This window comes from Mustela putorius, unplaced genomic scaffold (assembly GCF_011764305.1).
Source record: "Mustela putorius furo isolate JIRA1106 unplaced genomic scaffold, ASM1176430v1.1 tig00003834_pilon_pilon_pilon, whole genome shotgun sequence".
NCBI classification, from domain to species: Eukaryota; Metazoa; Chordata; class Mammalia; order Carnivora; family Mustelidae; genus Mustela; species Mustela putorius.
Window position 1 is genome coordinate 60,563,651 of NW_025421987.1, and position 26,589 is coordinate 60,590,239.

The 26,589-nt window shown below is 36.7% G+C and overlaps 1 protein-coding gene across 5 annotated transcripts in view; it reads left to right on the top strand.

Annotated features, from left to right (window-relative positions):
• Positions 1 to 26,589, top strand: part of LEKR1 (leucine, glutamate and lysine rich 1) — a 186,693-nt gene that overhangs the window by 118,505 nt on the left and 41,599 nt on the right. For 4 of the 5 annotated variants that reach the window (XM_004755621.3, XM_045088554.1, XM_004755620.3 and 1 more), the window contains 3 exons: positions 2,724 to 2,805; positions 11,811 to 11,888; positions 12,240 to 12,443. In XM_004755621.3, the coding sequence (XP_004755678.1) occupies positions 2,724 to 2,805; positions 11,811 to 11,888; positions 12,240 to 12,443 (364 nt within the window). The remainder of the gene's footprint in view (positions 1 to 2,723; positions 2,806 to 11,810; positions 11,889 to 12,239; positions 12,444 to 26,589) is intronic. The other variant, XM_045088553.1, reaches the window with a different exon arrangement.

A 26,589-nucleotide genomic window follows, 5' to 3' on the forward strand; every position in this document is an offset into this window, starting at 1 on the left:
GATTTATTTAGCTACCATTTTTATTATCTACTATTATAATTTTGGGGTGATTGAGAATTAACTGTATATAATTCACATATCAAGTACCAATTATTTGGAATTTGTTTTCAAGATAATCAAATCTTCCTCTTAACAATAGCTATATTTGGAAGTGATAACATGAAATTTGTTACATGGGCTCAGACCTGTGCTTCATCTAGTTTAACATTATGTTTTGCGAAAGCACCAAGGGACATTAATAAAAAGGCATAATTGTTCTCTCTGAAGTCAGTCTTATAAAACTGGTCACAATAATATCATGTTTGTCTTAGTATCTTTCATTTATTATATTAATTTTTAAAGCTTTCAAAAATTAAATCTAAACCCTCTTGGAGTTAGACATTTTGCTAATATACTACATATTTTATGTAAAATACTTTTCATCCATCTTAAGTATGCCTTTTTAACAATTCTTAGATATGTTAAACAGATCTGTAGCTACACTAACCATACTTTCAAGGACAAATATCATATCCCCTTGTAGCTTTTGTAATTTGAGAGCCATGTAGGAGAGTTAGAAAGATAAGGACTTCAGGATGAGTCTAATCTGAGTTTTAATCATGGGAGCACTTCTTACTAGCTATGTCACCTTTGATAAGTTAGTTAATTACTCAGCTTCTTAGAGTCTATATTAGTAAAAATATGTATTTGTTTTTTATGGTAGTTGTGACTATAAATGAAATGATATAGGAAAAAGCATTTTGCAGAGTGCCGCAGAGTACACCATCAACAAACACTAACCACCTTCCTTCCTTATTCTTCAGAGGGTGGGCTGAAATCTTTTGGCTATGCCTGTGTGAATAGAACCCCTTTGCAAGTCCATGTGAACTTAATGACAAAACAATCCATCGAGCAGTGTTCATAAGAGATTGCTTTATTTCAGAAGGTCACATTCAAAAATAAATTATCTATATGTATATGATCTTTTCCCACATATAATGATATCACTTGATAACTGGGGAAAAGTTACCCCAAAATATTATCTATGAGTTAAGTCCTTATTGGCGTTTACTTTGAGGGGCCATTCTTTCAAACTGATCCCCTCAGTTGACTTAAAAACATTCTGTCAGTTTAACTGTTGGCTAATGCATTAATTCATTGTGAGATATTAGGCAAGCGGTACGTGGGTGCCTCAGTGGGTTAAGCAGCCAGCTCTTCATTTCTGCTAATGTCATGATCTCAGGGTCATGAGATTGAGTCCTGCTTTGGGCTCCGTGCTATGCAGGGAGCCTGCTTAAGATTCTCTCTCTTTCTGCCCCTCCCCTTCTTTCAAAAACCGTATAAATAAATAAAAATAGAAAGCATACCTTGGAGCACCTGGGTGGCTCACTGGGTTAAAGCCTCTGCCTTCAGCTCAGGTCATGTTCTCAGGGTCCTGGGATCAAGCCCTGCATCGGGTTCCCCGCTCAGCGGGGAGCCTGCTTCCTCCTCTCTGTCTGCCTGCATCTCTGCCTACTTGTGGTCTCTGTCTGTCAAATAAATAAATAAAAATCTTAAAGACAAAAAGAAAGAGAGGGGAAAAAAAGCGTATCGTAAGATACCAGGCAAGAGAATCAGAAAGTATCTACTTTTTCCCCTTATCTGAAAAATGGGCTATTTGCACCTGGATAGAGGTTTGAGGGATAAAATTAAGAATGTATGTGTAAGTCCTGGGTAAACATGAAGATTTATACTAAATGTCTGGCAAATTCTAATTAAAACATTCATTTAGAGTAATTTTGTTTTCTGATTTTTGTTTTGGTTCCTAATTTAAAGGCACTGGCTCTTCTTCATAAAACAAAGAAGGCAGATTGGCGATATATATAGAAATGTTGTATATGTGTATGGATACATAAAGATTTTAAAGTTTACTATTAAAACTATGTTATTAAAACATATCTGAGCAGGAGTAAATAGACTTTTATAGTTCCAGTGTGTTAAATTATTTTCTCCATAGAAACCAGTTAGTCCATCTAAGTTTGTTTTCTACCTTTCTCTCAACAAGAGTGCCAACAAGGGCTGTCATTGCAGTGGGGATTCGAATCATAGTTCCCACACACAGGCTAATGGTAGGACCTACTTCATTCAAGCTATTTGTTCTTTCTGCTTTAGTTTCAGTTCTGCATCTACACACATTAGACACGGCTGCTTGAATAATCTTTCTCAAACACTGCTTGAATTCCCCAGTCCATGGAAGCCAATTTCCTGCTTGTATTTTCTTAGCTTCGAAAGTCATTAAAATGCCTCTTAGATGCTACCCAGAGTTAACAGATTCTTTACTGGGAGCCTCTCACATGGTTTGTCTATTTCAGTTCTACAGGGAGGCCTCAGTGATCCTTCTCAGTTCCAGGCCACAAGGGCCAGCTCAGGCAGTCAGATATATCAGAGGTGAGCCACATGATCAAAATACATGTGTGTGTCAGCAACATAAATTTACTTTAAAAACATTAATAAAATTTAGCCTATTCACTATAGGCTAAATTAGCAAGATGTTGGGGGCAGAAAGAGGCCAATAAATTAGATCTGTCAAAAACCATTAATTCTGAGGGGCTTCTGGAGAGATGGGCTGCATATCTTGGCAAACCAGAGTAAACAGCTGTAGCATGCTGCAGGAACTGAGTGGCAGTTCTCAATATGGTTTACATTCTGAAACTATCTGGACATTTTGAATGTACTAATCAGATGAATACATTGTGTCATTTCAGATTTACAAGGTCAAGTAGAGGCCCTTGGGCTAAACCTTCAGAAGGCAGTGACCAAGATTGACAACTATAAAGAAAAGCTCATGTAAGATGGTAAACATTGAACAACCTGTAGATTTTAGAAAGAGCTCCCCCACCCTTACCATCTGTTCTCTGTGACTCTTTTGGCAGTGATTTCATTGTGAGTGTGGTCTGCTTTTCTCAGGCACTTTTCTGGCTTGTCTTGTATATTAAAGGACAGGTAAATATTTTTAAATACATGAAATAAGAATTTCACTCAATAAGAAACTTAACCTAGTCATGTATTAAAGCTTTCCCTGATTGTTCAAGTGTAACTCAATGTGAAATATTCTGATTCTTTCTCTCTCTCTCTCTCTCTCTCTCTTTTTTTTAAAGATTTTATTTATTTATTTGACAGAGATCACAGGTAGGCTGAGGCAGGTAGAGAGAGAGAGGAGGAAGCAGGCTCTTGTATTTTTTTTCTCTTGACGTGTCTCTTTATTATCCATTCAATTACCAATTTCAAGTTCAAAAAAAGAGTATCTTTGAAGAAGTATCTGAGTATCTTTGAAATGCTGGAGTACTTACACTTTATATAAGTGAGAAAGAAAAATTTGAAAACAGATGACAAGAAAATGCCCTTGTAAAATATCCAGAGCACTATTGCTTTTAGAAATGGATTTACTTCAGAAGTTTCAAAAATTACTTTATTGTATTGGGGCGCCTGGATGGCTCAGTGGGTTAAAGCCTCTGCCTTCGGCTCAGGTCATGATCTCAGGGTCCTGGAATCAAACTCTGCATCGGGCTCTCTGCTCAGCAGGGAGCCTGCTTCCTCCTCTCTCTCTCTCTCTCTCTCTCTCTCTCTCTGCCTGCCTCTCTGCCTACTTGTGATCTCTCTCTGTGTCAAATAAATAGATAAAATCTTTAAAAAAATTACTTTATGGTATAAATATCATACATCTATAATTACAATACTAAAATAGAATTTATGTAATCTTTGAAAAAAATTTTTTTTTTACTTTGTGGTATGTTATCTGGTAGCTCTGGTTTTCAGTTCCTGTATTTTGGAAGCATGAACCTCATCAGACATATAAATATTTAGAAAGCTTAGCAACGAGATGTTGTGTTGACTATGGACTACTCCTAAGAACAATGTGTTTAATAAAATGCTTAGCAGCACAAGGAAGAACAAGTTCCAAAAATGCCTTACCAAATTAATGTATACTTGAATTATTTGTAGCAAAATAATTTGTCTTTGGAAAACAAAAGAAATCAAATATTCTAGCTTTATAGCACTGTGGTTAATAGTACAATAAATACAATAATTCAACCATCAGTGTATAGTGGCTGAGGTTGAAGGAATGAGTGGACAGAAGGCCCTTGAATGATTCACTGGACTCAGGAAGAGAACAAGTATGAAAGAAGCAAATGCTATTACCTCCCCCCCCAAAGAACCCCATTGTTCCCCACCCTCTAGTAACATTAGGGAGGGTTTTGGCTATATGGATGTCTCTTGTGGAGGGCAATCTAATCATGTCATGGCTACCGCATGACTTTGGTTTCTTAGATCTCAATAAGTGACAAAAGCACATTCCAGGAATAGAGGAGTAGGGCTGGTACCTGACTCAACTCAAAGGGAATTTGTGGACCCACCAAGACTTTAGCATATAGAGTGGAGTCCTGGCAGTTAGGAGAGATGCTAACTACAGAAATAAGCATACTGAGGAAAAGGAATAAAGCTAAGTGGTTATGACATGAATTGATTTACTTGATAAATTGGCACAGAATTTTCTATATATAGAAGGCACATTACTATTTAATATTAATAACATACTTTGCGATATTTTTCATTACTCATATATATGTATATATATTTTAAAGATTTTATTTATTTATTTGACACAGAAAAAAAGATAGCCAGAGCGAGGGAAAAAGAGCACAGGTAGGGGGAGCAGCAGGCAGAGGGAGAAGGAGGAGTAGGCTCCAGAGCCTGACTTGGGGCTCGATGTGGGGCACAATCCTAGGACCCTGATATCATGACCCAAATTGAAGGCAGACACTTAACCAACTGAGCCACCCAGGTGCCCCATTATTAATTGTTTTTGACATAATTTATAATATAAATTTTGAGAAATGACAAAAATCAGAATAGGTTGGAGTTGGAGTAAGAAATACAACATCACTAAAGTCCATCAAACAAATTAGCTGGAGGATATCACTATACAATTGCAGGTATGCTAATGCTTTTGTTTCATTTTATAAAACTGGTGCTTCCTGCCCTATATAAAAACTTCCAAAAATTAGAAAATAGGCAAAGTATCCACTTTTAGAAAACTGAGTTATGAAAGAACTACTAAGTCCGTTGTGATTACTAGATGGTACCACATCCAGATGGAACTGCCCAGAGACAGGAAGGGCCTGTTTTTCTGGTGTCTCCTTAGAAATGAGGAAAAAATGTCCCAGAGTCCCTCTCTTTACATCTTGTTAGCTGGAATCTTTTACATACACTCTTCTAAATGAATAACTGGCAAGGGGAACAAGACTAACACAATTAGTATAGACCAAGCAGCATAAGGATAATGGAGCTCTGATGGCCAGGAAGAAAGCTATAGTGCATGTCTAGAAGGCAACCAGTAATGCTTGCTAACATGGTAGATCATTTATGATGCTTTGAAAAGTTATGACATGAGGAAGGCCCATTGAACTTGCTGACCAAGGTCAAGACATGAGGAAAGCCAGTTGTGATAGACAGAAAAATGGTACCCAAACATTTTCATGGCTTAATCCCTGGAATCTGTGAGTATATTATTCTATATGAGAAAAGGAACTTTGCACATGCGATTAACTATTTTGAGAGAGGGAGATTATCCTCGATTATCTGGGCAGGCCTGATGTAATTGCAGAGATAATTATAAGAGGATTGCAGAGATACTTATAATTGCAGAGATACTTATAAGAGGAAAGAGGGTCAGAGTCACAAAAGTAGTTGTGAAGGTGGAAGCAATGTTTGGAATGTTGTGATCTGAGGTTAGAAGAAGGGGGCACAAGCCAAGGAATGCCTGTGGTCTCTAGAAGCTAGAAAAGGCAAGGAAACAGATCTTCTCCTGGACCCACCAGAAGGAACACAGCCCTTGAGATACCTTGATTTTAGGACTTCTTACCTTATAACTGTAAGATAAGTTTGTGTTGTTGTAAACCACTAAGATGGTGGTAATTTGTTATAGCAACAATAAGAAATTAACACACCAGTTCAGAGCCTAGTAAGGATTTTGGATTTATAATGGAGGGCAATGGGAAACTATTAGAGGATGTTTGACATGAGAATGAACTCATCTGATTTGTGTTAATGGGTCAGCATGGCAGCTACCTGGAGAGTGGACAGGAGTGAGAGTACAAGAGCAATGGGGAGCCCAGGTGGGAGGGCATGAGCTCATGCAAGTGAGAAGTGACTGGTTGAGTGTAAGGCTGTATGTAGTGGGGAGATGGAGAGAAATATGTGTCAGTTCAATCTGACAAGATTTATTGGTGGAGTGGATGTGACTGAGGAGCAAGAGGACTAGTAAGGAAAGATTAAAGGATGAGATTTGGGGACTTTCAGCATCATGGTAAACAGTTGAGAGGCGCTAGAGTAGAGTGACTATGAGCCTGGATTCTGGATCCAGACTGCTTCCCACTCTGCTGTTTACTAGTATGTCACCTCACGTGCGGCACTAATCTCTCTAGACTCCATTTTCTCAATTGTAAGAAGGAAATAAGGGCTATCTTGTCATTATTGGGTTGGTGTCCTTGATTAAAGTGCGAAAATTGTAGAAGAGATAGATACAGGGGGAGAGAAATAAAAAACTGTGCTTTTTGATGGTATTCGATTTAGAATGCCTTTTGGACAGCCAGGTGGAAGTATCAAGGAGACAGTTAGAAAATAGTTATTTCATATGAAGCAGTGGAATGGTATAGAAACTTGCCTTTTTAAAAAGATTTTATTTATTTATTTACTTACTTATTTGAGAGAGAGTGAGCACAAGCAGGGGAAGGGGCAGAGGGAGAAGCAGACTCCCTACTGAGCAGGGGGCCCAATGTGGGGCTCAATCCTGGGACTCTGGGGTCATGACTTGAGCCAAAGCAGACACTTAATGGAATGAAGCACCCCAAAACTTGCCTTTCAAATCAAGAAAAACATCGAATTATTTCACCTTATTTCCTTTATGTTGATTAGCAGGGGCCTTCCTGAAGGCTTATTCCAAGCCCTAGAAAAGATTGACATTATTTGCTGAGAGTAAGGAAGGAATGCAGTGTTGAAAGAGATACAGGCTTTCTTTCTATTCCCTCCAGTTCCCCCTCTCCTCATCCTAATGAAGGTGAAGATAGCCATTGTGTCATGAAGAGTAAACCATAGAAAAAGTGGCTTAATAGGCATGGGGGTGGGAGCAGACCATGGTGAGGGGAATCCTTGGAATAGTAGGCTCTCTAGATTAATTGTCCATATAGTTAGCAAAATAACCACTAAAAGAAGTTCTACTGTCCCTGCCTCTAGATTAGAAAAGTTGTATGTGAGTCTGAACATGGAGTGAATGTCATGGTGGGTATACTGTACCTCAGAGGATTTTTCAAAGTTTTTACTTTTGTTAATTTGCAGTGTTATATTAGTTTCACATATATGATACAGTGATTCAACAATTCAATATATCACCTTGGGCTCAAAGCCCTTTTTTTTTTTTTTTAGAGAGAGAAAAAAAAAAAGCATTCAAGTGGGGTGGGGGTGAGGGGCAGAGGGAGAGGGAGAGAGAATCTTAAGCACGCTGAATGTTGAGCCTGACACAGGGCTCAATCTCACAACCCTGAGATTATGACCCCAGCCAAAATCAAGAGTCGGACGCTTAAACAACTAAGCCATTTAGGTGCCTCTGAAAGCATTTTTTAGGTTAAAAAAGATTTTTTTTATTTCAAAGCAAATAAATAAAACTTGGAAAATACAGGAATATGTAAAAAAGAATATCATAGTTTTATTTTGATAAAGCCTTCTAGTCCTTCTTCTAAGAACTTTTTCTTAAAGTCTTCTTTTTCTAAGTAATGTCTATTTTTTAGCATATTTTCACTTAGAGAGATAATGTATCATTTTCAGTTAGTGATAAATATATGACATGTTCTAAAAAATGATATTTTTCATGTCATTACATGATACATTTCTAGATAACTATTAAATGGCTATACAATATTTCATGTGTAGATGAATCATAACTACTTACTAAGCTTTTGTTTTTGTAGAATTTGGATAGTTTTTGCTAGAATCAAACTTAAATAATTTTGATGCTTTTAATACATAATGACTTATTGCCTTCCAATAAGATTATACTGATTTATAATCTCAGCATTGTTTGTAAATACCATTTCTTCACTTCCTAGCTAATGGTATAATAACTAAACAAAGAAACAAACTAGTTTGATTGATGAAACACTGTACTCCTGCATATTTGACTCTGAATTCTTTCTTTTGTGACTCACCTGAACATAATCTTTGCCCAGTTTTCTAATGGTATGTGAAACTCTTCCTTATTCCTTCTTTTCTAATATTTTATTCAGAAACAACTTAAAACTTTAAAAAAGTTGTAAACATAATAATAGTATAAAGAACACCCAAATAACCTTTACCCAGATTAACATTTTAACCCATTGCTTTCTTCCTCATCCTTTCCCTGGCCCCATCCTTTCTCTCTCTCTCTGCACACGTACATACACACACACACACACACACACACACACACACACACTTTTCTTTCCTGAATCGTTTGAGGGTAAGTTACATACAACATGACCCTTTACCTCTAAGTACTTTAGCCTGCCTTTCCTCAGGATGGTGATACTTTAATATGGAAGCACTGCATGGAGCCCTGGGTGTTACATGCAAACAATGAATCATAGGACAATACATCAAAAACTAATGATGTCCTGTATGGTGACTAACATAACATAACAAAAAGCACAGTAATCTGTGTCATAAATTTATATAAAGCCCTTTAATCTGCCATCCATATTCTAATTTTGTTAGCTGGCCTTTGTAGCATTTTCTCCTCTAGTATAGGACCAGTAGAGTCAGCCTGTTTGGCATGTCTTTTTAGCCTCCTAATTCTGGAATATTTCCAGTTTCTCTTTTTTTATGACATTGACGTTTTTTGAAAAATGCAGAACCCCTCACAATTTTTTAAATAAAAATTTTCATTTTATATTGGTCTGGTGTTTCCTTTTGATTGAATTAGGGGCATGTACTCTTAACCAGAAAACCATGTAAGTGAGGATTTGTCCTTCTCAGGGTATGACTACCTGCCTGCCTTCACTAGTGATGTTAATTTTGATCACCTGGTGAAGGTATTGCTCAATTTTTTCACTCTCTTATTCCTGGGTTTGTTGTTGTTGTTCCTTTTCAACTAGTAAGCAGTCTATAAGAGACACTTTAAATATACTGTGAATGCTATCCTCCTCATCAAAATTTATCTCTCAATATAGCATCCAGTAATGATTTTTACCTTATCTAAACTTTACACAGTGGTTGCTAAATGATGATTTTTCTGACTCCAGCCCTCCCTCCCCATTTATTAGTCCTCAGCATCCTACTTTAAGCAAGAGCCTCCACTTCTCCCCATTATTTATTTATTTATTGTTGGTGTGAACCTATGAACTCTTATTTTTTCAATGGTTTATAATTGATTGCTGTATTGAATTGCTTTGATACATAAATTATCTAGGCTTAGCCAGTAGGAGTCCCTTCAAGCTGACTTCTGTGAACTGGAATGTGGTTTCCTCATCTTATATAAGTATTTGTTTACCTTCTGACATAACAAGATATCTCAGATGTACTTACTCTGCCTTAGTCTTGGAATCAGCCATTTCTGAGTACTCTTGGTTCCTTTGAATAGGAATGGCGTTAGAGACCAAGATCTAGGCTTTGAGTAGGCTCGTCTGCTGCTTGATTCTGTTGATGGTTTCATGGGCTTGTATATATGTCAGACATATCAAAGTATATATGTACTTCATTGTGTGTCAACATGATACGTTCATCGATTTTACAAAAAGCGGATAATGAAAATAACGTGTTTTAAGAAGACATTTTTTGAGAAGAAAAAGTTAAGCTAAAATGTAGTGTTCAAAGATAAAACTTGAGTAATAAAATGCTAAGGAAAATCAAAGTGATTACTATGAAATTCATGAAAATGGTTATTTTAGGGAGGATGGGGGTTGGCTGTGACTGGGACCAGGGATATGAAGCTTCTAGGGTAGCTGGTCAGGTTTTATGTTTTTACCTGGATGGTAGTTATAAGAGTTTTCTCCTTATAATAATTCATTATATAATTGTTTTATGTGATTTTCCTATAGCTTATAATTTTATCATATTTTATAATAAAATCATTTTAAAAATAAATGAATGTTATACATATTCATTATGCAAATAAATGATTACTTATTAGAAATTAAAGTCATTCTACAAATAGGGCAAATTCATTGGCAATCTAACATATAGTTATTGTAAGGTTTATAAGCTATTTTAAGGTACTTTCAGATAATGACTTATTAATAAATAGCCTATATAAACTTAAACTGGAATATTACTTTTTCTTAATATATTAACTTTTCGAGTTTTGTTACAAGACCCAATTACATAAAATCAAGACATATGTTTATTTCAGTTTTAGAATTTCCATTTGGTTCATTTTAATGGTTTATTTTTCTGCCGAAATTTATCATCTTTTCACTAATTAGAGTGGATTTTTTTTTTAATGTCTTTAAGCAGAGTTATAACTGCTCTGAAAAGTCCTTATCTGCAAATTTTAGTATCTGGGTCATCTCAGAGGCAGTCCCTATTAACTGTCTTTTCTGTTAAGAATAGGTCATGCTTTTCTGTTCTTGCTTGTGTTGAGTAATTTTTATTATATTCTGGGCATTGTAAATGTTATATTATAGAAATTCTGGATTCTATTATATTTCTCTAAACACTCCAAATACTATTGGTGGGGGTGAGGGTGTTGCTGCTTTAAGCAGATTGTTAGTTTGGTTGGCCTCAGACTGTAAACTCTGTCTTTATCGCAACAGCTCAAATCTCTGTTTAATTGTTTTATCTTTACCCTAATTGGAGTATGCCCTGTGCATGAAGAGTTCAAAGCCCAGCCAGATGTGTGTGTAGCGTCTGTATGCAGTATTGGGACTTCCTGTGTTTGACTCTCCTATTTTGAGTCACTCTTCACTTTTCAGCACTGTGGTTGACCCGAACACTGTGCACTAATTCTTTAGGCCAGACTATGTTTTCTTTTATTTTCTTTTTTTTAAAATTTTATTTATTTATTTATTTGACAGAGACGCAAGTAGGCAGAAAGGCAGGCAGAGGGGAGAGGGAGAAGCAGGCTCGCCACTGAGCAGGGAGCTTGATGCGGGACTCGATCCCAGCACCCTGGGATCATGACCTGAGCTAAAGGCAGTCGCCCAACCAACTGAGCCACCCAGGTGCCCCAGACTATGTTTTCTATTAGAATGTTAGTTCCCCTAAATGATGCACACTGGACTGTCATGTTTGAAATCATTAACACACATACACACACACACATACACACACACACACACAAACCCTGACCCCATGCTATCACCTCATTCCAAGTGTCAGCTTCCCTCCAAAATCTTCTTGTTTTTGTTCACTTTCCAATGCCTTCGAATAGAGGTTTTTCTTTTTTTAATGTTCTTCAAAGTTTAGACTTTTTATTTGTATGCAGATGAGTCTGACAGGGGCCTACTTAGCCATCATAGAAGTGACCTAAATGTTTATTTCTTTAAAGAAATAATAATATAAAGATGCTAAGAAATTTCTCCTAAAGATGAATAAAATAATGATATAGAAAAACACATTGTTGGACTAACAGATTGGGTGATTTTTTGGCAGAGCAAAACCCCTTGACTTTATATATCTAATCTCAAGGAAGTACGCATACATAATCACAAATAGAATATAAAGAAAAGAAAAGTAATAAAGGAAAAACATGTTTTTAAAAAAGGAAAACATTTATACTTGAACTATTTTGAAATAAAATATTTAAACCTTTTATATTATCTTAGGAATAAATCTAATGAAGCTGCTGACTGTCAAAGAGAACTTAGAAAACTGAAGTTTGAATCCATTATTTCTGAATCACGGTATACATTGCAAATTTTTAAATTAATGTTTTTAGTCATTGAATTTGAAACCATACCTTAAATAACATTTTATTTGAGATATATTTAACTTTTCTTACTATCTTATTTACACATATACCTAACTCATGTTTGTAATATCTTGAAGTTGCTCATTTATTTTGCTTCTCCCTAGATGGGAAAGTTTTAATATCACAGAACTATCTATTTTCTTAGTATTTTAAAAATTTTTCTTTTAAGTTAAAATTACAGTCTTTGATTTCAAATGAGATTTTCACATATCTTTGATAAACATAAAAATGTAGTGTCTAATGTGTATTGGTGAGCTTTTTTTAAAATCCTGTTCCATTTTAGGCATACCAGATTGCTTAAAGAGAAAGAGGATTCTTTAATGGCTTGTCAACAAATATATAAAACTTTACAGGAAGAACTGACTGCAAAAGAAAGACAAGAAGAAGACATGAAAAAAAGAATTAACCTTGCAGAAAATGAACTACAGATAACCAAAACTCTTCTGACTCAGACAAAGGAAGAAGTTGTAACACTGAAAAATGAAAGGTATAGTCCACAACAATTTCTTCCAAAAATATCTTATTTAACTCAGTGTTCCATATATATTTGAAATATCAAGGTCTTATGTATATTAATGACAGTGAAATTACGGCATTTAGGACTTATTTCACGGGAAAGGTCATCACATCCCACCACTTCATTTGATGATGATTAAACTGAAATCCAAATGTGTTAAATGAGATGCTCAAAGTCATATAGTGAAAGTAGAGATGGAATCCACATTATATTTGGTGTTAGATTTTTATTGAAAAGTATCAAAAAGACCATGTGTGATCTTATACTACTGAATTTCACCTAGGCCAATAATTGGTGGATTCTATCATTTTCCAACAGAAAAACATCTTTTTGTATCACTTTTTCCTTTCATTTGCTCCTACTTTTCTTCTCTGTTACTTATCAACAACCTCTTCTTGAGGGCTCTCCTCTGACATTCAGGTAGTAACGGGAAACTAAAAAGCATGTTCATTTAACCTCCCTAGATATTATTGCTCAGTTAATTTGTCTTTAAATTAACCTTATTTATACTTAATATCTCAACCCTGCTTTCTTTATTTTTTTTTCATTTGCCTGGTATGTCTTTATTCATTCTTTTCAAGTTCTTTAGTTTTAAATGCATATCTGATATATACTACACATGTCGGGCTTTTATTTTATTAGTTTTTGTCAAATCTGGGAGTCTTTAAGGGAGATATTATCCCATTTACATTTATTGATATAACTGTTATATTCCAGAAGAACACAAGTCCCATAAGGGCGAGAATTTTTGTCATAGCTTTTTTTGTCAAGTTTTGTCACTCTATGTGTACAGAATCCAAAATTGGCTATTCGTTTTTCATTTTTCTAGAATTTTTTTTAGTTTATTTTTTATTTTGTTAATTTCATTTTATAAGTATTAGACCATTTTCTAACTTAGAAGATTTATAAACTTTTTTTTCATTCTTTACAAAGGCAGCTATTTGCTCCCAAAGGAAAAGTCTACATAGAATTAAGTTGTCTTAGAACATTCTTATCAACTTTTTGCCCTGGGTTACATCTGTCTCTAACTCCAAGCTAGAAGGAGTTCTGTCCACTTCATAGGGGACAAGTCTTATTTCTGGTCCATCCTGGGATAAGATGAACAACTGTAATGCTAATTGCCACCCACCATTTCTTCCTGACTCAGCCATGCCAACAACCTGTGTCTTGCAAAGATGGTATACCTTATAGTTATAGGACTCTTCACCACCTCTGCCCTTTCACAATTACATAGTCACTCAGCCCATAGTATATTAGAAACAGCAATTTCATAAGCAGGATATTTGCAAGGTCCAAGCTTACTAATAACAAGAAGAAATGGCAACTGAAAGATTGGTCCAGAATAGGAAGAAAAAAAACCCCAAAATCTAAACAAAAACATGAAAAGCATTGCAATTTGACCCAATATGCAATAGAGACAGCCCAACACATATCAGTAACTTAGAACGTTCCTGTATTTATTAACATGGGTTAATAACTGGTGGCCATGATGATGACCCTGAGTGAGAAAAATAAAAATCAGTTTTATACTCTACATAAAAAGTACAGAATCATATGTCCTAGGACACCATGAAATAAATAATTTTTTTTAAATCTTCTGCTTATAACTTTGGTTATCTGAACAATTTTCTTATATTCCTATATTACCTATAATACCCCATTTCAAATGATGTTAGATTAATTATATTTACTTGTTTATCAGAATTAATGCCATCTTCTTTACAGTGGTCATTGAAAAGATCCTGTCTTTGCTCAAACATTTCTGGAACTCTTTTCTGAGGATTGACTGAAGAGCGTATGTTTTAGAATTTTCTCTGTATGATGAATCTTTGCCCTTTAGGAATGAATTTGATTTTAAAAACCATCTCAAAAAGCAAGTCCAGTGAATATGGTAGGAAGCCAATCTGGGAAATACCATGTGGGATAAAAAATGAATTGTATTTTTTCTCTATGGTTAGTAAATTATCTCTTGCTGCAATTTGAAAAAAGACAGTCTTATGAGTGTTTTGAGGATTGATGGCATCATTAGAATAAATATAGAACTTCCTTGGAGGATTGCTTTGAAATACACACTCACCTAGATGATTATGTTTTGCCACATTTTAGTATGGTTCTCATCTTACCCTCATTGTAAGTATTGAATGAGAAAGATAATTCTTTAAGTTTTCAGAAAATAGAGACATCACTGAGCTACCACCTTCTTTTCCTCGTTTTTTCTTTCATATACTTGCCCTGTTTTCTTCTTTGCTCTTTACACTTTAGTCTATCCAGAAGTAGGCATGATATTACCTAGTCATTTCACCAAATGACTAGGTGACACTAAGTTTACAGTCTGCCACATAACAAATAAAAATGTGCTTATGTATCATACAATAATCATAGGATTATTCCTACACATAACCTATTGTCCTTTTTCTTTGTCCTAGGCCACCTTCAAATTTGGTCTGTCTTGTCCTCTGTTGTACCCTCAAAGTCTAGCATGTATTCACTCAACAAATATTTGTTGAGGGAATGAAGGACTTGCTTTGGGTAATTTAATCAGTCAACAATTATTTGTTGAACATTCACTATATGCCAGGTACTATGCAACCTGGGGATATAATAGTGAATCTGAAACATCCCTGTCCTCAGGAAGCTTACATTCTAATGAGACACAGTTTTAAAAAGTGAGTAGTAATTATAATAATTATAGATTGTGATAATGGATATAAAATAAGTAGAAGGGTATAGTAGCAGAGACTGATAGAAAGGGGACCTGATTTGGAAAGAGCAGTCATAAAAGTGACTTCCAAGATGATATATAAAGGAAGACAAGTCAAAGTAACCAGGCCAAAAGTCAGGAAGAGCTTTACACCCGAAGAGCAAGCTTGGTGAGTTCTCAGAAATGGCAGCATGACTATAGGCCTAACAAGTGTGAGTGAGAGAAGCAAGGACCAAAGCATGCAGGGTCTCCCAGGCCTTTGAGAGTTGTGTATTACATACAGTGCAATGAAAAGAAACCATTGAAGGGATTTTAGCAGAGGAGTGACACTGTGGCAAGATCATTCTGATGCTGAGTGGAGAAGGTGTGGCGATAGTGGGAACAACTCAGGTCATTTACTGTTTTGATACTAATGAAAGGACTTCATATGTGGTTAAGCCTAATAGACAGGAGAAAAATAAAAATCTTCAGCTCCCACCTCTTGCCTTTGTGCAGGTTATTTAAATGTCTGGACCAACTGGATAGTGGCAAAATAGCCAGAGTTCACTCCATTTTGAACCAAAAGGGATATATGAAAGCCAAGTTAGGAGTGCCTGGATGGCTTAGGTGGTTAAGCATTCAAGTCTTGATTTAACTCAGGTCATGACCTCAGGGTCATGATCTTGGGGTCCTGGGATGGAGCCTCGCATTGCATCAGGCTCCATGCTACGCAAGGAGTAGTCTTCTCTCCTTCTTCCTCTGCCCCCTCGCCATATACTCTGTGTCTCAAATAAATAAATCTTTAAAAATATTAAAAAAAAAAAAAAGAAAAAAAAGAAAGCCAAGTTAAAAAGATATCTTGGGGCCTCCTGGGTGGCTCAATGGGTTAAAGCCTCTGCCTTCGGCTCAGGTCATGATCCCACAGTCCTGGGATCAAGCCCTGCATCGGACTTTCTGCTTGGCAAGGAGCCTGCTTCCCCTTCTTTCTCTGCCTGCTTGTGATCTCTGTCTGTGAAATAAATAAATAAAATCTTAAAAAAAAAAAAAAAAGGTATCTTGAAGAATAATGATCCTTTGGAAGCTTTTGACACTTCTGTCCAAACCTACCTTGAAATTTTTGTTGACAAGCCAATCAAAGAATCCTCTTTTTAAGCAATCTGGTATGCCTAAAATAGAACAAGATAAGAAAATTTTTTAAAACCATCAATATACAATAGGCAGTATATTTTTATGTTTATCAAAGATATATGAAAATCTCATTTGAAACTAAAGACTATAATTTTAACTTTAAAGAAAAATTTTAAAAATACTAAGAAAATGGATAGTTCTGTGATACTAAAACTTCCCCATCTAGGGAGTAGCAAAATCAATGAAAACTTCAAAATATTATAAACATGAATTAGGCATTATACATGTAAATAATACAAGTCTTCCTTTCACTGTGGGGGCAATCTGTTCACCTGCCCCCTTCCTGTCTCTGTTTGGTTCTTTTCCATCCCTCCTGACTGCGGACATTCCTTAGCTTCATGCATGCTCTTGGCTTTCCTTTCTCCACTTTCTTCCCTTTAACAGGAAACTGTCTCTCAACTGAGCAAGGTTCCCTGTAAAGCTTTGCTTTGAACTGCCAAAGGGACCTCTAAATAGAGATGTCCCTAAAGCAGATGGAGATGTGAAAAGTCCCTCCAAAGAAGAGGTGATAGAGATACTGTTAACATTCACAGAGATGCTTGTTTAGTAGCACAGGGTGGTGCCTGGAATTCTGCCACACAGCAATATCCCAAAACACCATCATGGAAAGACTTGCAGCCCACCAGGCTGCCAGATGTGCTCTCCAAAGGCCAAAACCCAAGTTTCTCTGGGTGATGGCATGTGCTTCTGTAAGCTTGGACAGACTCATGTGCACATCGCTCTTCCCTCAGCTCTCCTGGTATAGAACCCCTGCCAAAGCTCCCATGGGACCAGTATGAGAAAGGCGCAGTTCAGATGCAGTGTAGATTCAGAAGAGGAGAAAAGGAAGACATCAAAAGCCAAAACTGACCCCAAGGGAAAAAGGGGTAGAACTGAATTGGGGGCAGGAAGGGAAATGGTAACTAGGAAGTAGTTGAAGTATTAGGACAAATTACTCTATTATGCATTGCTTTCTTCCCCACACTCAGGAAGCTCTTTTAGGAGACGAGGCTCCCCTGGAAGGAGGGAAAGTAGGTCCTTAGAGATCACGGATGCTGGGGGTCGAGGTCTGGTCAGCTTGGTCACAGACACCCTGAGGCTGGAGAGAGACATCTCCTGGGTGGAACAGGAAGAAGGCACAGTGGATGGCGCCAGAGAAAAGGGAGCAGTTTTCTCAATTCTATACAAAGAGCTTTCTGCTCTCATGCTTCTGGACTGGGAGGTCTCATCAGGCAGAGCTAGAACTCTGCTCAGACTGTACATTTGTGACAGTGCTTCAGGCCTACAGTGGATTAAACAGGGTTCTGTTGGCTGGCCTGCAGGCCTGATTCCATTTTTGTAGAAAATTATTTCTATGGTAAAATGTGTTTGGAATTCCCTATAACTAACTTACAAATAACGTTTTATAAGGACATATGTGTTTAAGCTTGGAAACTGCCCACACATAACACTTAAGAGAAATTTATGCACTAACATGTGGGCTACAACCAGAGTGCCGAAACCCACAGCTGTCTGTGACAGCTCTCGTACTCTCTGCATTCCCAAGAGCTGTATTAGCACCATCTTGGTAAATTCCAAGAACTATAGGAAAATACTTATTTGACTGACTTGCCAATAGCAGGATGGGATTAGTGAAGAGCATTTGTTGGAAGAAAAGCTTAGTTGTAACCGAAGTTAGGTGCAGGTTGCTTAGGTGTGATTTCTTCTGTGAAATAAATAATATACGTCTGTATCTCTTTATCTGCCTAACTCAATTTTTTTTTTTTTAAGATTTATTTACTTATGTATTTGAGAGAGAGTGAGCACGCAGGAGCGCGAGAGCACAAGAAGGCGCACAAGTTGGGAAGAGGCAGAGGGAGGTTTGAGATGCAGACCCCCCCAACCCACCACCCCATGAGTGAGGAGCCCAATGCAGGGCTAACCAACTGAGCCACCCGGGGGGCCCCTCTTTATCTGTTTTAATTGAAGTTTACTTAAGTGCTCCCTATCCCTTCAGAAGGGTATCTTTTAGACTGTAATGAAGGGTTTTACTCTCCCTGCCCCACACATGTAACCTTAACTTCTTTCCAATTCCCAGATCCTCTCCTCTCACTCTTTGTCTTTGGTTTTTGTTTGTTTGTTCCTATTTAGTCAAAAGCTACAAACCCTCACCCCAGAGGAATATATACAAAATCTAACAGTTTTTTCTCAGGAGCATCTATATGTGACATGACCCCATAATTAAACGTGTGCTTCCTCATGCTCTCTCTCCCATCTCCCTTTCCCCCAGCCTCACCTCCCTCTTTCTCCCTCTCAAAGTCTCTCACACACAATCCACAGGTATCACAATTGTGGGGAGCCCTCTAAAGGCTTCTGGGATCATGTCCTGAGTGAGAGGCATCCTTATGTGGCACTCAGTGGAAGGGGTAAGGGATCTACAAACCAGTCAAGACTCTGCTGTCCTCGCCACATGCCACAGGGGAAGAAGCTTAGTGTTCTTGCATAAGTATGCCATTCCCTTCTCCCCTTACCATGCCTTCTGTCTTACCAACCCAGAGGGGAAGTTATTTCCAAATTTGCCCAAAGGCATGGTTAGCAGATCTGGGAACTTCCACCTGTGAAGCAGGTCATTTTCCCACATTTTCTACATAAGGAAAGAGGTTAAGCAAAGCTAAGTCTCTCACTCAGGGTCACATAATTGGCAAAGATCGTAATCAAGCTCTGCTGTGTCTAATCTCATTACCCATGTTCCCTCCACTACAGTTCCCTCAGCATCTGTCTTGAAAGGCTGTTTTGTCAGCTCCTCTCTGTGTGACTTCTTTCTCAACCCTGCTGTTAACACTGAGCCTTCAGGGGACTCCCATCCCTGAGAAAATCAGCAGAACCCTGAGTGTTCTCTTTCTGTCTCCTCTCCCCACCCTCTTGCTTTCTTACTCCACCTCTCTACTCTTTCAGGATTCTTCCATTCACTCAATAAATATAAGATGGTGACTTTTGTCTTCTACTCTCTGGTGTCTTGGTAAAATCAGAAATGGAGCTATATCTTCAGAATGAAAATAGAATAATATTTCACAACACATTCTAGACCAAGAGAAACTTACTGTTCAGTTCCTTTAATGAGGCTTGTCATATTTTCATGAAGGTTAAAAAAATGAGAAATGTAGATGCCTGCCTGGGTGGCTCAGTCAGCTGGGTGTCTGCCTTTGGCTCAGGTCATGATCCTGGGGTTGTGAGATCGAGTCCTGAATCGAGCTCCCTGCTTGGTGAGGAACCTGCTTCTCCCTCTGCCTGCTGCCTCCGCTGCTTGTGCTTTCTCTCTCTTTCTCTCTCTCTGTGACAAATAAATAAAATCTTCTAAAAAGTTGCTTTGAATCTGAAAAGATTCAGAAGCAGTGTAGAAAGAGTCTGTTACCTCCTGGTACTGTGGCTTAAGTTTAAAAAACGGACTGTAGAGTTAGGCAAATAGGTTTAACTCTCAACTTGACCAGTATCAAATTTGGACAACTCAGCCACTTTAAGGATCATTTTCCTTATCTGTAAAATGGGTATACTAATAATAGCTATCTTCTCATGAAGACTGAAGTATCTAATATTGTGCCTGGTAGGATATAAGTGCTAAGAAAATGTATTCCCTCACTTTCTTCTTTTCTTAGGTTGCTAACCCCTTAAAGCATCATATCTCATTAATGTTTACACCCTACATTGGTGATGTAGCTATTTATTAAATGTCTATTCAATCCAATATTTTCTGCTTTACTCTTCAAGTTGTAAAGATTAGACCATGAGTGATTCAATTTGGATGCTATCCTATTAGTTGAAAGTATTATGAAACAAAATGTTCCAAGTAACATCATTCTAAAATAAAGAACATTATTATTCCCCCCCAAAACTCACCTCTTTCTCTGATTTCCTATCTGTCAGCAGCTCTCAGAACAAGAGGCTTGCCAAACTTCTTATGATACCAGAGAGTTAACTGCTTTTAACTAAGGCAGGAGTTGTGGCAAAATCAAAATTATCTCTTTGATTGACAATGTGAAGACATCTCTAAAAGAACAACTTGTGAAATAGAATTTAAAGCTGTCATTTGGCATTATGGTTTGACATTTGTTTGCAGTTACGTTTTTAACTACAATTAAGGGAATCTAGATTTTTGCATGTATGTAAGGAATTAGATTCTCATTTTCTTTCGGGTCTAAGAATTTAAAAGTTAAAATTTTAAAAATAAATACTCCTAATTGAGAGAGATCCTAATTTGCCTATTGTGCCAACTCCAGAAACGTTATTTTTAAGCAATATTTCATGAAACTGCAGGGTAGAGTGCTGCAGATAGCCACACCTCCCTCTCAAATATAAAAAGCAAAGACAGCATACCACTGCAGAGAGCTCAAGGCTGATATGAGCGTGAGCCAGAATTGCTGATGAATTCTCTCACTTTAGATGGTCATTTACTACTTTGGAATCTTGTTTCTTCTAAAATTCAGTCAATTGCCTTAGGTGTATCAACAAAAAAATGGCGAGAAAGAATCAATCCCTAGAGACTAAAATGCCTGACACGTAATGGATATTTGCTGGATAGATAGATGTATGGATGAGAATTAATTTAATCCCTATGAAACCACTGATTGCATGATTTAAAGTTAGATGTTTCTCTCAAGTCCAGAAAGTCCTGACTTGTCAAAAATCAGAGGTGGGATCCTTTGTCAGATTCTTAGTAATATCCAAATTTAGGACCTAAATCTGTATTGTTTCCTATAAATCTAAGGCATTTTTACCTCCAGAATGGGTTCAGAAGAGGAAATTAGATGTCTCTATAATATTCAAAAATGGCTATACATTTTCAACTTTTTACAACATGGAAAAATATGGAATATGCATCTAACAATGTTTTATTTCTTATCATTCCTCTAGATTTCTAGCAGAAAGGCTCACAAGAGTCAAAACTGATCCCTTTTAGTTTCTTTGAACACAAGCTTGTTTTTCATCATCAGTGACTTAAATGGTTTTGTATTCCTGAACAATGGGTATAGTGTGAAAGTGTGATTTTTGTTTTTAGAATTGGGATTATCTTTTTCACACATATAATCATCTCTGTTTACATTACTCAATGCCCATTTCATGCTAATTAAGGGCAGTAAGTATTTGTACAATCACATATGATTATTCTTTCTGCTTTGTCCTACTAAAGAATCACACAAAAGTCTCAGAGTCTGGGTCAGAGGCTCAAAAGGAATCAAAGCGATCTGAAAGCCCTTCTCTTTTCTAGAGCCATAGGTAAATCAAGCAGACTTACCACTGCAGACTTTAAGTCCATGATTTTTTAAAGAGTTCATTCAAAACACCTTAGACTTTGTGGAAATGTCATAGGGAACTTTATAACTCTGAAAATCCAGTAAATAATTATCATTTCCTTAACATTGTTTAAACCTTGGTCTACTCTATTTTAGTATCTATAATCTAGACTTTCAGGTTTTATTCTAAAAGGAAACATGTTAACAGCAGTGGCGTTTTGTACACAGTTCATCAGAGGAATGTATATGGAATGGATTCCACTTTGGTTGTATCTAAATTATATTTGTCTTCAGAGAGGCTGAAATTTGAGCATCTAAATACTCTACCACTCATTTCACACACAAAAAAGGTAACTTCTAGTGTACTGACAGGCACCCATCTGAAAATACCTGTTGGAATTTTCTAATCAGTAAGGCCTCTTTTCAAATAAGAAACCGGGCTTAAGAAATAAAATGGACCAAATTGCCAAGACTGTGCTGTCTGCTACTTCTAACAAGTGCATAGCCAGCCACATCCATTCTGTATACTGGTATTTTAAAAACCCGGTCAAGTGCTACTTCAGTTTCCATCAACTGCCGTTCCTTATTTGATTAAGTTTACTATTATAAGATTCTAATCTCATACCTAAAGTTGTATAATAGCACTTGAAAGTAGACCATGGCATTAGTTTTCTATTGCTGCTATTACAAATTGCCGCCAATCTAACAGCTTAAAACATCACAAATTTTTTATCTTACAGTTTTGCAAGTCAGAAGTCCATAGGAGTATTAAGGGACTAAAATCAAGGTGTCCCTAGGGCACGTTCTTTCTGGAAGTTCCAGGGGCAAGCCCATTCCTTGCTTCTTCCAGCTTTAAGAGGCTGCTGACATTCTGGCAGTCTTTGCATCCTAGCCACATGAATCCAGTCTTTGCTTCCTTTGTCACATCATCACCTTCCTCTACATTAATGCATTCTCCTCTTTCTTATAAAGGCCTTGGTAATTACCTTTAGGGCACAACCAAATAATCCAAGATAATCTCCCCATGTCAAGACTCTTAATCACATCTGCAAAGTCTCTTTTGGCATATAAAGTAACATACAGACTCTGTAGATGAGGACATGGATATCTTTGAAGGAAATTATTCAGTCTACTGCAACTGTGTTAAGTTAAAGATGGCCCTTATTACTCCTATAGCAAATACTAAAATAAAACTAGACAAAAAATTTATAGCTAAACAGCCAAAAAAGTGGATAAAGTTGAATCTTAAGACATATGCAAAATCCAAAAGAAGGCAGAAAAAAGAGGGAAAGCACACAACAGATGAGGCACATAGGAGACACATAGCAAGAGGATAGATTTAAGGCTAACCATATCAACAACTGAATTAAATGTAAGTTGTCTAAACATTCCAATTAAAAGATGAAGATTATATAAGAATCTTTGTATAAGACTGTATAAGAAAAAGTAAGATTCAGCTATAAACTGCCTGTAGGAAATTTATTTTAAATGTAATGACACAAATAATTTAAAAGTAAAACAATGAAAAAAAACCACCAAGTTGATGCTAATCAAAAGAAAGCTGAAATACTGTAGATATCATGTAAAGTAGATTTTAGACCAAAGAATATTACTAGGAATAAAGAAATTCATTTCAAAATGATAAGTGGGTTGGGACACTTAGGTGGCTTGGTCAGTTAAGGATCAGACTCTTGATTTAGTCTCACGTCATGATCTCAGGGTCAGGAGATGAGCCCCTCCCTCTTCCTCTGCCCCTCCTCTCTTTCTCTCTCTCTCTCTCTCTCTCTTTCTCTCTCTCTCTATCTCTGTATCATAAAAAAAGAAAAGAAAAGATTCAGGGCAATCACAAAAATTCCAATAGAACTTATTGTAGAAATTAACAAGCTAATTCTAAAATTCACATGGAAATGCAAAGGGCCTAGAATAAGCAAAGCAACTTTGGGAAGAAACCTGTATAGTCACTACCTGACTTCAAGACTTGTAAAGCTACATATTTAATAGGACAAGTTGATCAGTGGAACGAATAGAGAATCCAGAAATAGGCACATGTATATGGTTTATTGATTTTCTACATGTGTACTAAAACAATTCATTGGAAAAAAGATAGTATTTTGAAACCATTGGTATTGGAATAATTGTATATACGTATGTGAAAAATGAACTTTGATTCATACTATGAAATATATTTATATAAATTCAAAATAAAGATCTAAATATAAAACCTAAAATCATAAATTTCTTAAAGAAGACATGGAAGAACAACATTTATGAGCTTGAGTTGGGCAAAGATTTCTTGGATTCTACACCAAAAGAACACTCCACAAAAGAAAAAAAAATAACGTTGATAAATTGAACTTCATTAAAATTAAGACTTCTGTTTCTTAAAGGACAGCTTAGAGAATGAAAAGACAAACTGTATACTGGAATAATATATTTGCAAAATATATGTCTCATAAAGGCCTTGTTTCCAGAATATGTAAAGAACTTCAGAAACTCTGTCATATTTGAACAGACACTTCACCAGCTTCACCAATGAAGACATATAGGTGGTCAATAAGTACACAAAAGGACACTTAACATCATTAGTCATTAGGGAAATGCAAATTAAAGCCATGGTGAGATACTACTACACACCTTCAATGTCTAGAATTAAAAAGTCTGAGCATAAAGTTGACAAGGATGTAGAGAAATGAATTTTCATACCCAGCTCATTGGAATATAAAACAGTACAACCTCTTTGGGAAACAGTTTGGAAATTTCTTAAAAAGTTAAGCATTATACTTACTTGCTACCCCAGTGTTTTACTCAGGAGGAATTAAAGGGATTATCTATATAAAAACTTGTACAGAGGTATTGATAGTAGCTTCATTTGTAAGAGCCCAAACCTGTGAAACAACCTGTGAGTTGATCAAATTGTGGTATAGCCATACAATGAAATACTACCCAGCAACAAAAATGAACCTCAATGTAAGCAAGGAATATCCCCTGCCTCCAGGATAGAGGTCCTCAAAGTGGCTTCCAGGGGGGGAATTTCAGAATTTTGATGGGCTCCGCTCGGTGCCAGGTGCACACCTCCCAGTGAGATGCCTGACCGTGATCAGACTTGGCCACTCGACTTGTTCTTGCCACTGAAATGTGAGAGAGTGCACCAATTCTGAGTAGAAGCTTTAACAGACCCAATGTTTTGGAGATTTTTCTTTTCCATCTGCCAGACGCTCCCTGGTGATCTAGTGGTTAGGATTCGGTCCTCTCTCCCTTTTCCATCTGCCACTAAAGTAGCATTCCTGGGTAAGAATTGCTCCTTGAGCTACACCCTGGAACAAAACATGGGGAGCAAACCAACAGGTGACACATAGCCTAAACAAAACAAAATAAACTCTAGCACTTTAAACTCTGAGATTACAGATATGTTAAGTTTGGGATGTCTCTGAAATATAAAAGTAGAGCAGTCAGATGGTGAGTTGGATTCATGAGTCAGATACTCAAGAGAATACGGAGACGAGATCTGAGCCAGAGATAAAGTTTGGGAGTTGTCAGCATCTAGTTTGCATTTGAAGCATAGGAGTGGATAAGATCATCTAGAGAAACAGGAGAAAGGAAAAAGTGCTGAGTAGCCCAAACATTTAAATGACAAGTACAGGAAGACGAGTCTGCAAGGCCCACAGGAATGGCTGAGTATTTGGAGGAAAGCCAGAAATGAGGTTTCTAGTGCAATCCCACTTGTGCTGTCCTTGCTCCCCTTTGTTTCTTCTGCTTCACCTCCTTTTCCTTAGCCTGGAGACTGCTGAGCAAGGGTCAGAACCTGCTGGATGCACCTCACACTCAGCAAGATAAGTTTTTCTTTTACATTACTGGATTTTGAGCATTGGATTTTGAGAATTGGTGCACCCTCTCATTTGGACAGGGATCCTGCCTTCCTAATTCACCTCTGTGCTTCCAGGGCCCAATGACACTGCCTTGTCCCTAGTGTGCATAGCTGACAGTCAACTCTACCCTACTGGTCACCTGCCTGGCCCTTCACCTTAGTCTTTCCTTTTAATTCCTTTTCCTCCACATGCATGTGCTCAGGCTTTAATCACTATTTTTAAATAAATACTGAATAGATAAAGAGGAAGTGAACATAGGTGTAAAGTACGAAGAAGTACACTACGATGAACATCTATGTGTCAACCCCTCAGTTTAGAAAATAGAACCCTGCCATTAGCTTTGAAGTCCCTTTGTGTTTCTCCATATTTCCACCACAGTGCCTCATTCTGTGGAGGAAACCACCAGCTTGCATTTTGTGGTTCTCAGCAAACTAGGAATAGAAGAGAACTTCTTCAGATGGATAAAGAGCATCTATAAAAACCTGTAGAGAACACCTGATGTTTCTTTGCTTCACTTTATAATTTTACCGACTTGTTTACAGTCCTTAAAAAAGTTAGAGTTTGCGTATATCTTCATAGAAATAAAATCATACTATAAGGGTTACCCAATTTTTTTTTCTTTGTGCTCAAGATTATGGTTCTGGGATTTGTCCGTTATGGTGCATGTAGCTGAAAAGCATTCATTTCTTTATCTGTATTATATTCTAAACTATACCACAATTGGTTTATCCATTCTGCTTTAAGTATATTCTGTAAGGTTTGTTATGTAGCAATTTCACTATTGTTCAATTCTAAGTATTTTTAAATATCAATTGTGATTTTTTTTTTTTACTTGACCCATGACTTACAGAAATACATGTTTTAAATTTCCAAATACATGGACATATTTTATGTGTCTTTTGTTACAGATGTTTGTTTTCTGAGAATATAGACTCTAACAGTGCTGTTCAATAGTATAATGTGAGCCATTATGTAATTTAAAATTTTTCAATTGCCACATCAAAAGAGAAAAATAAACAGGTAAAATGTATAACATATTTCACTTAACTCCATGTGTACAAATTATCATTTAAATATGTAATCATCTTTAAAAATTATAATAAATATTTTAGATTTTTGGGAGGTACTAAATTTTA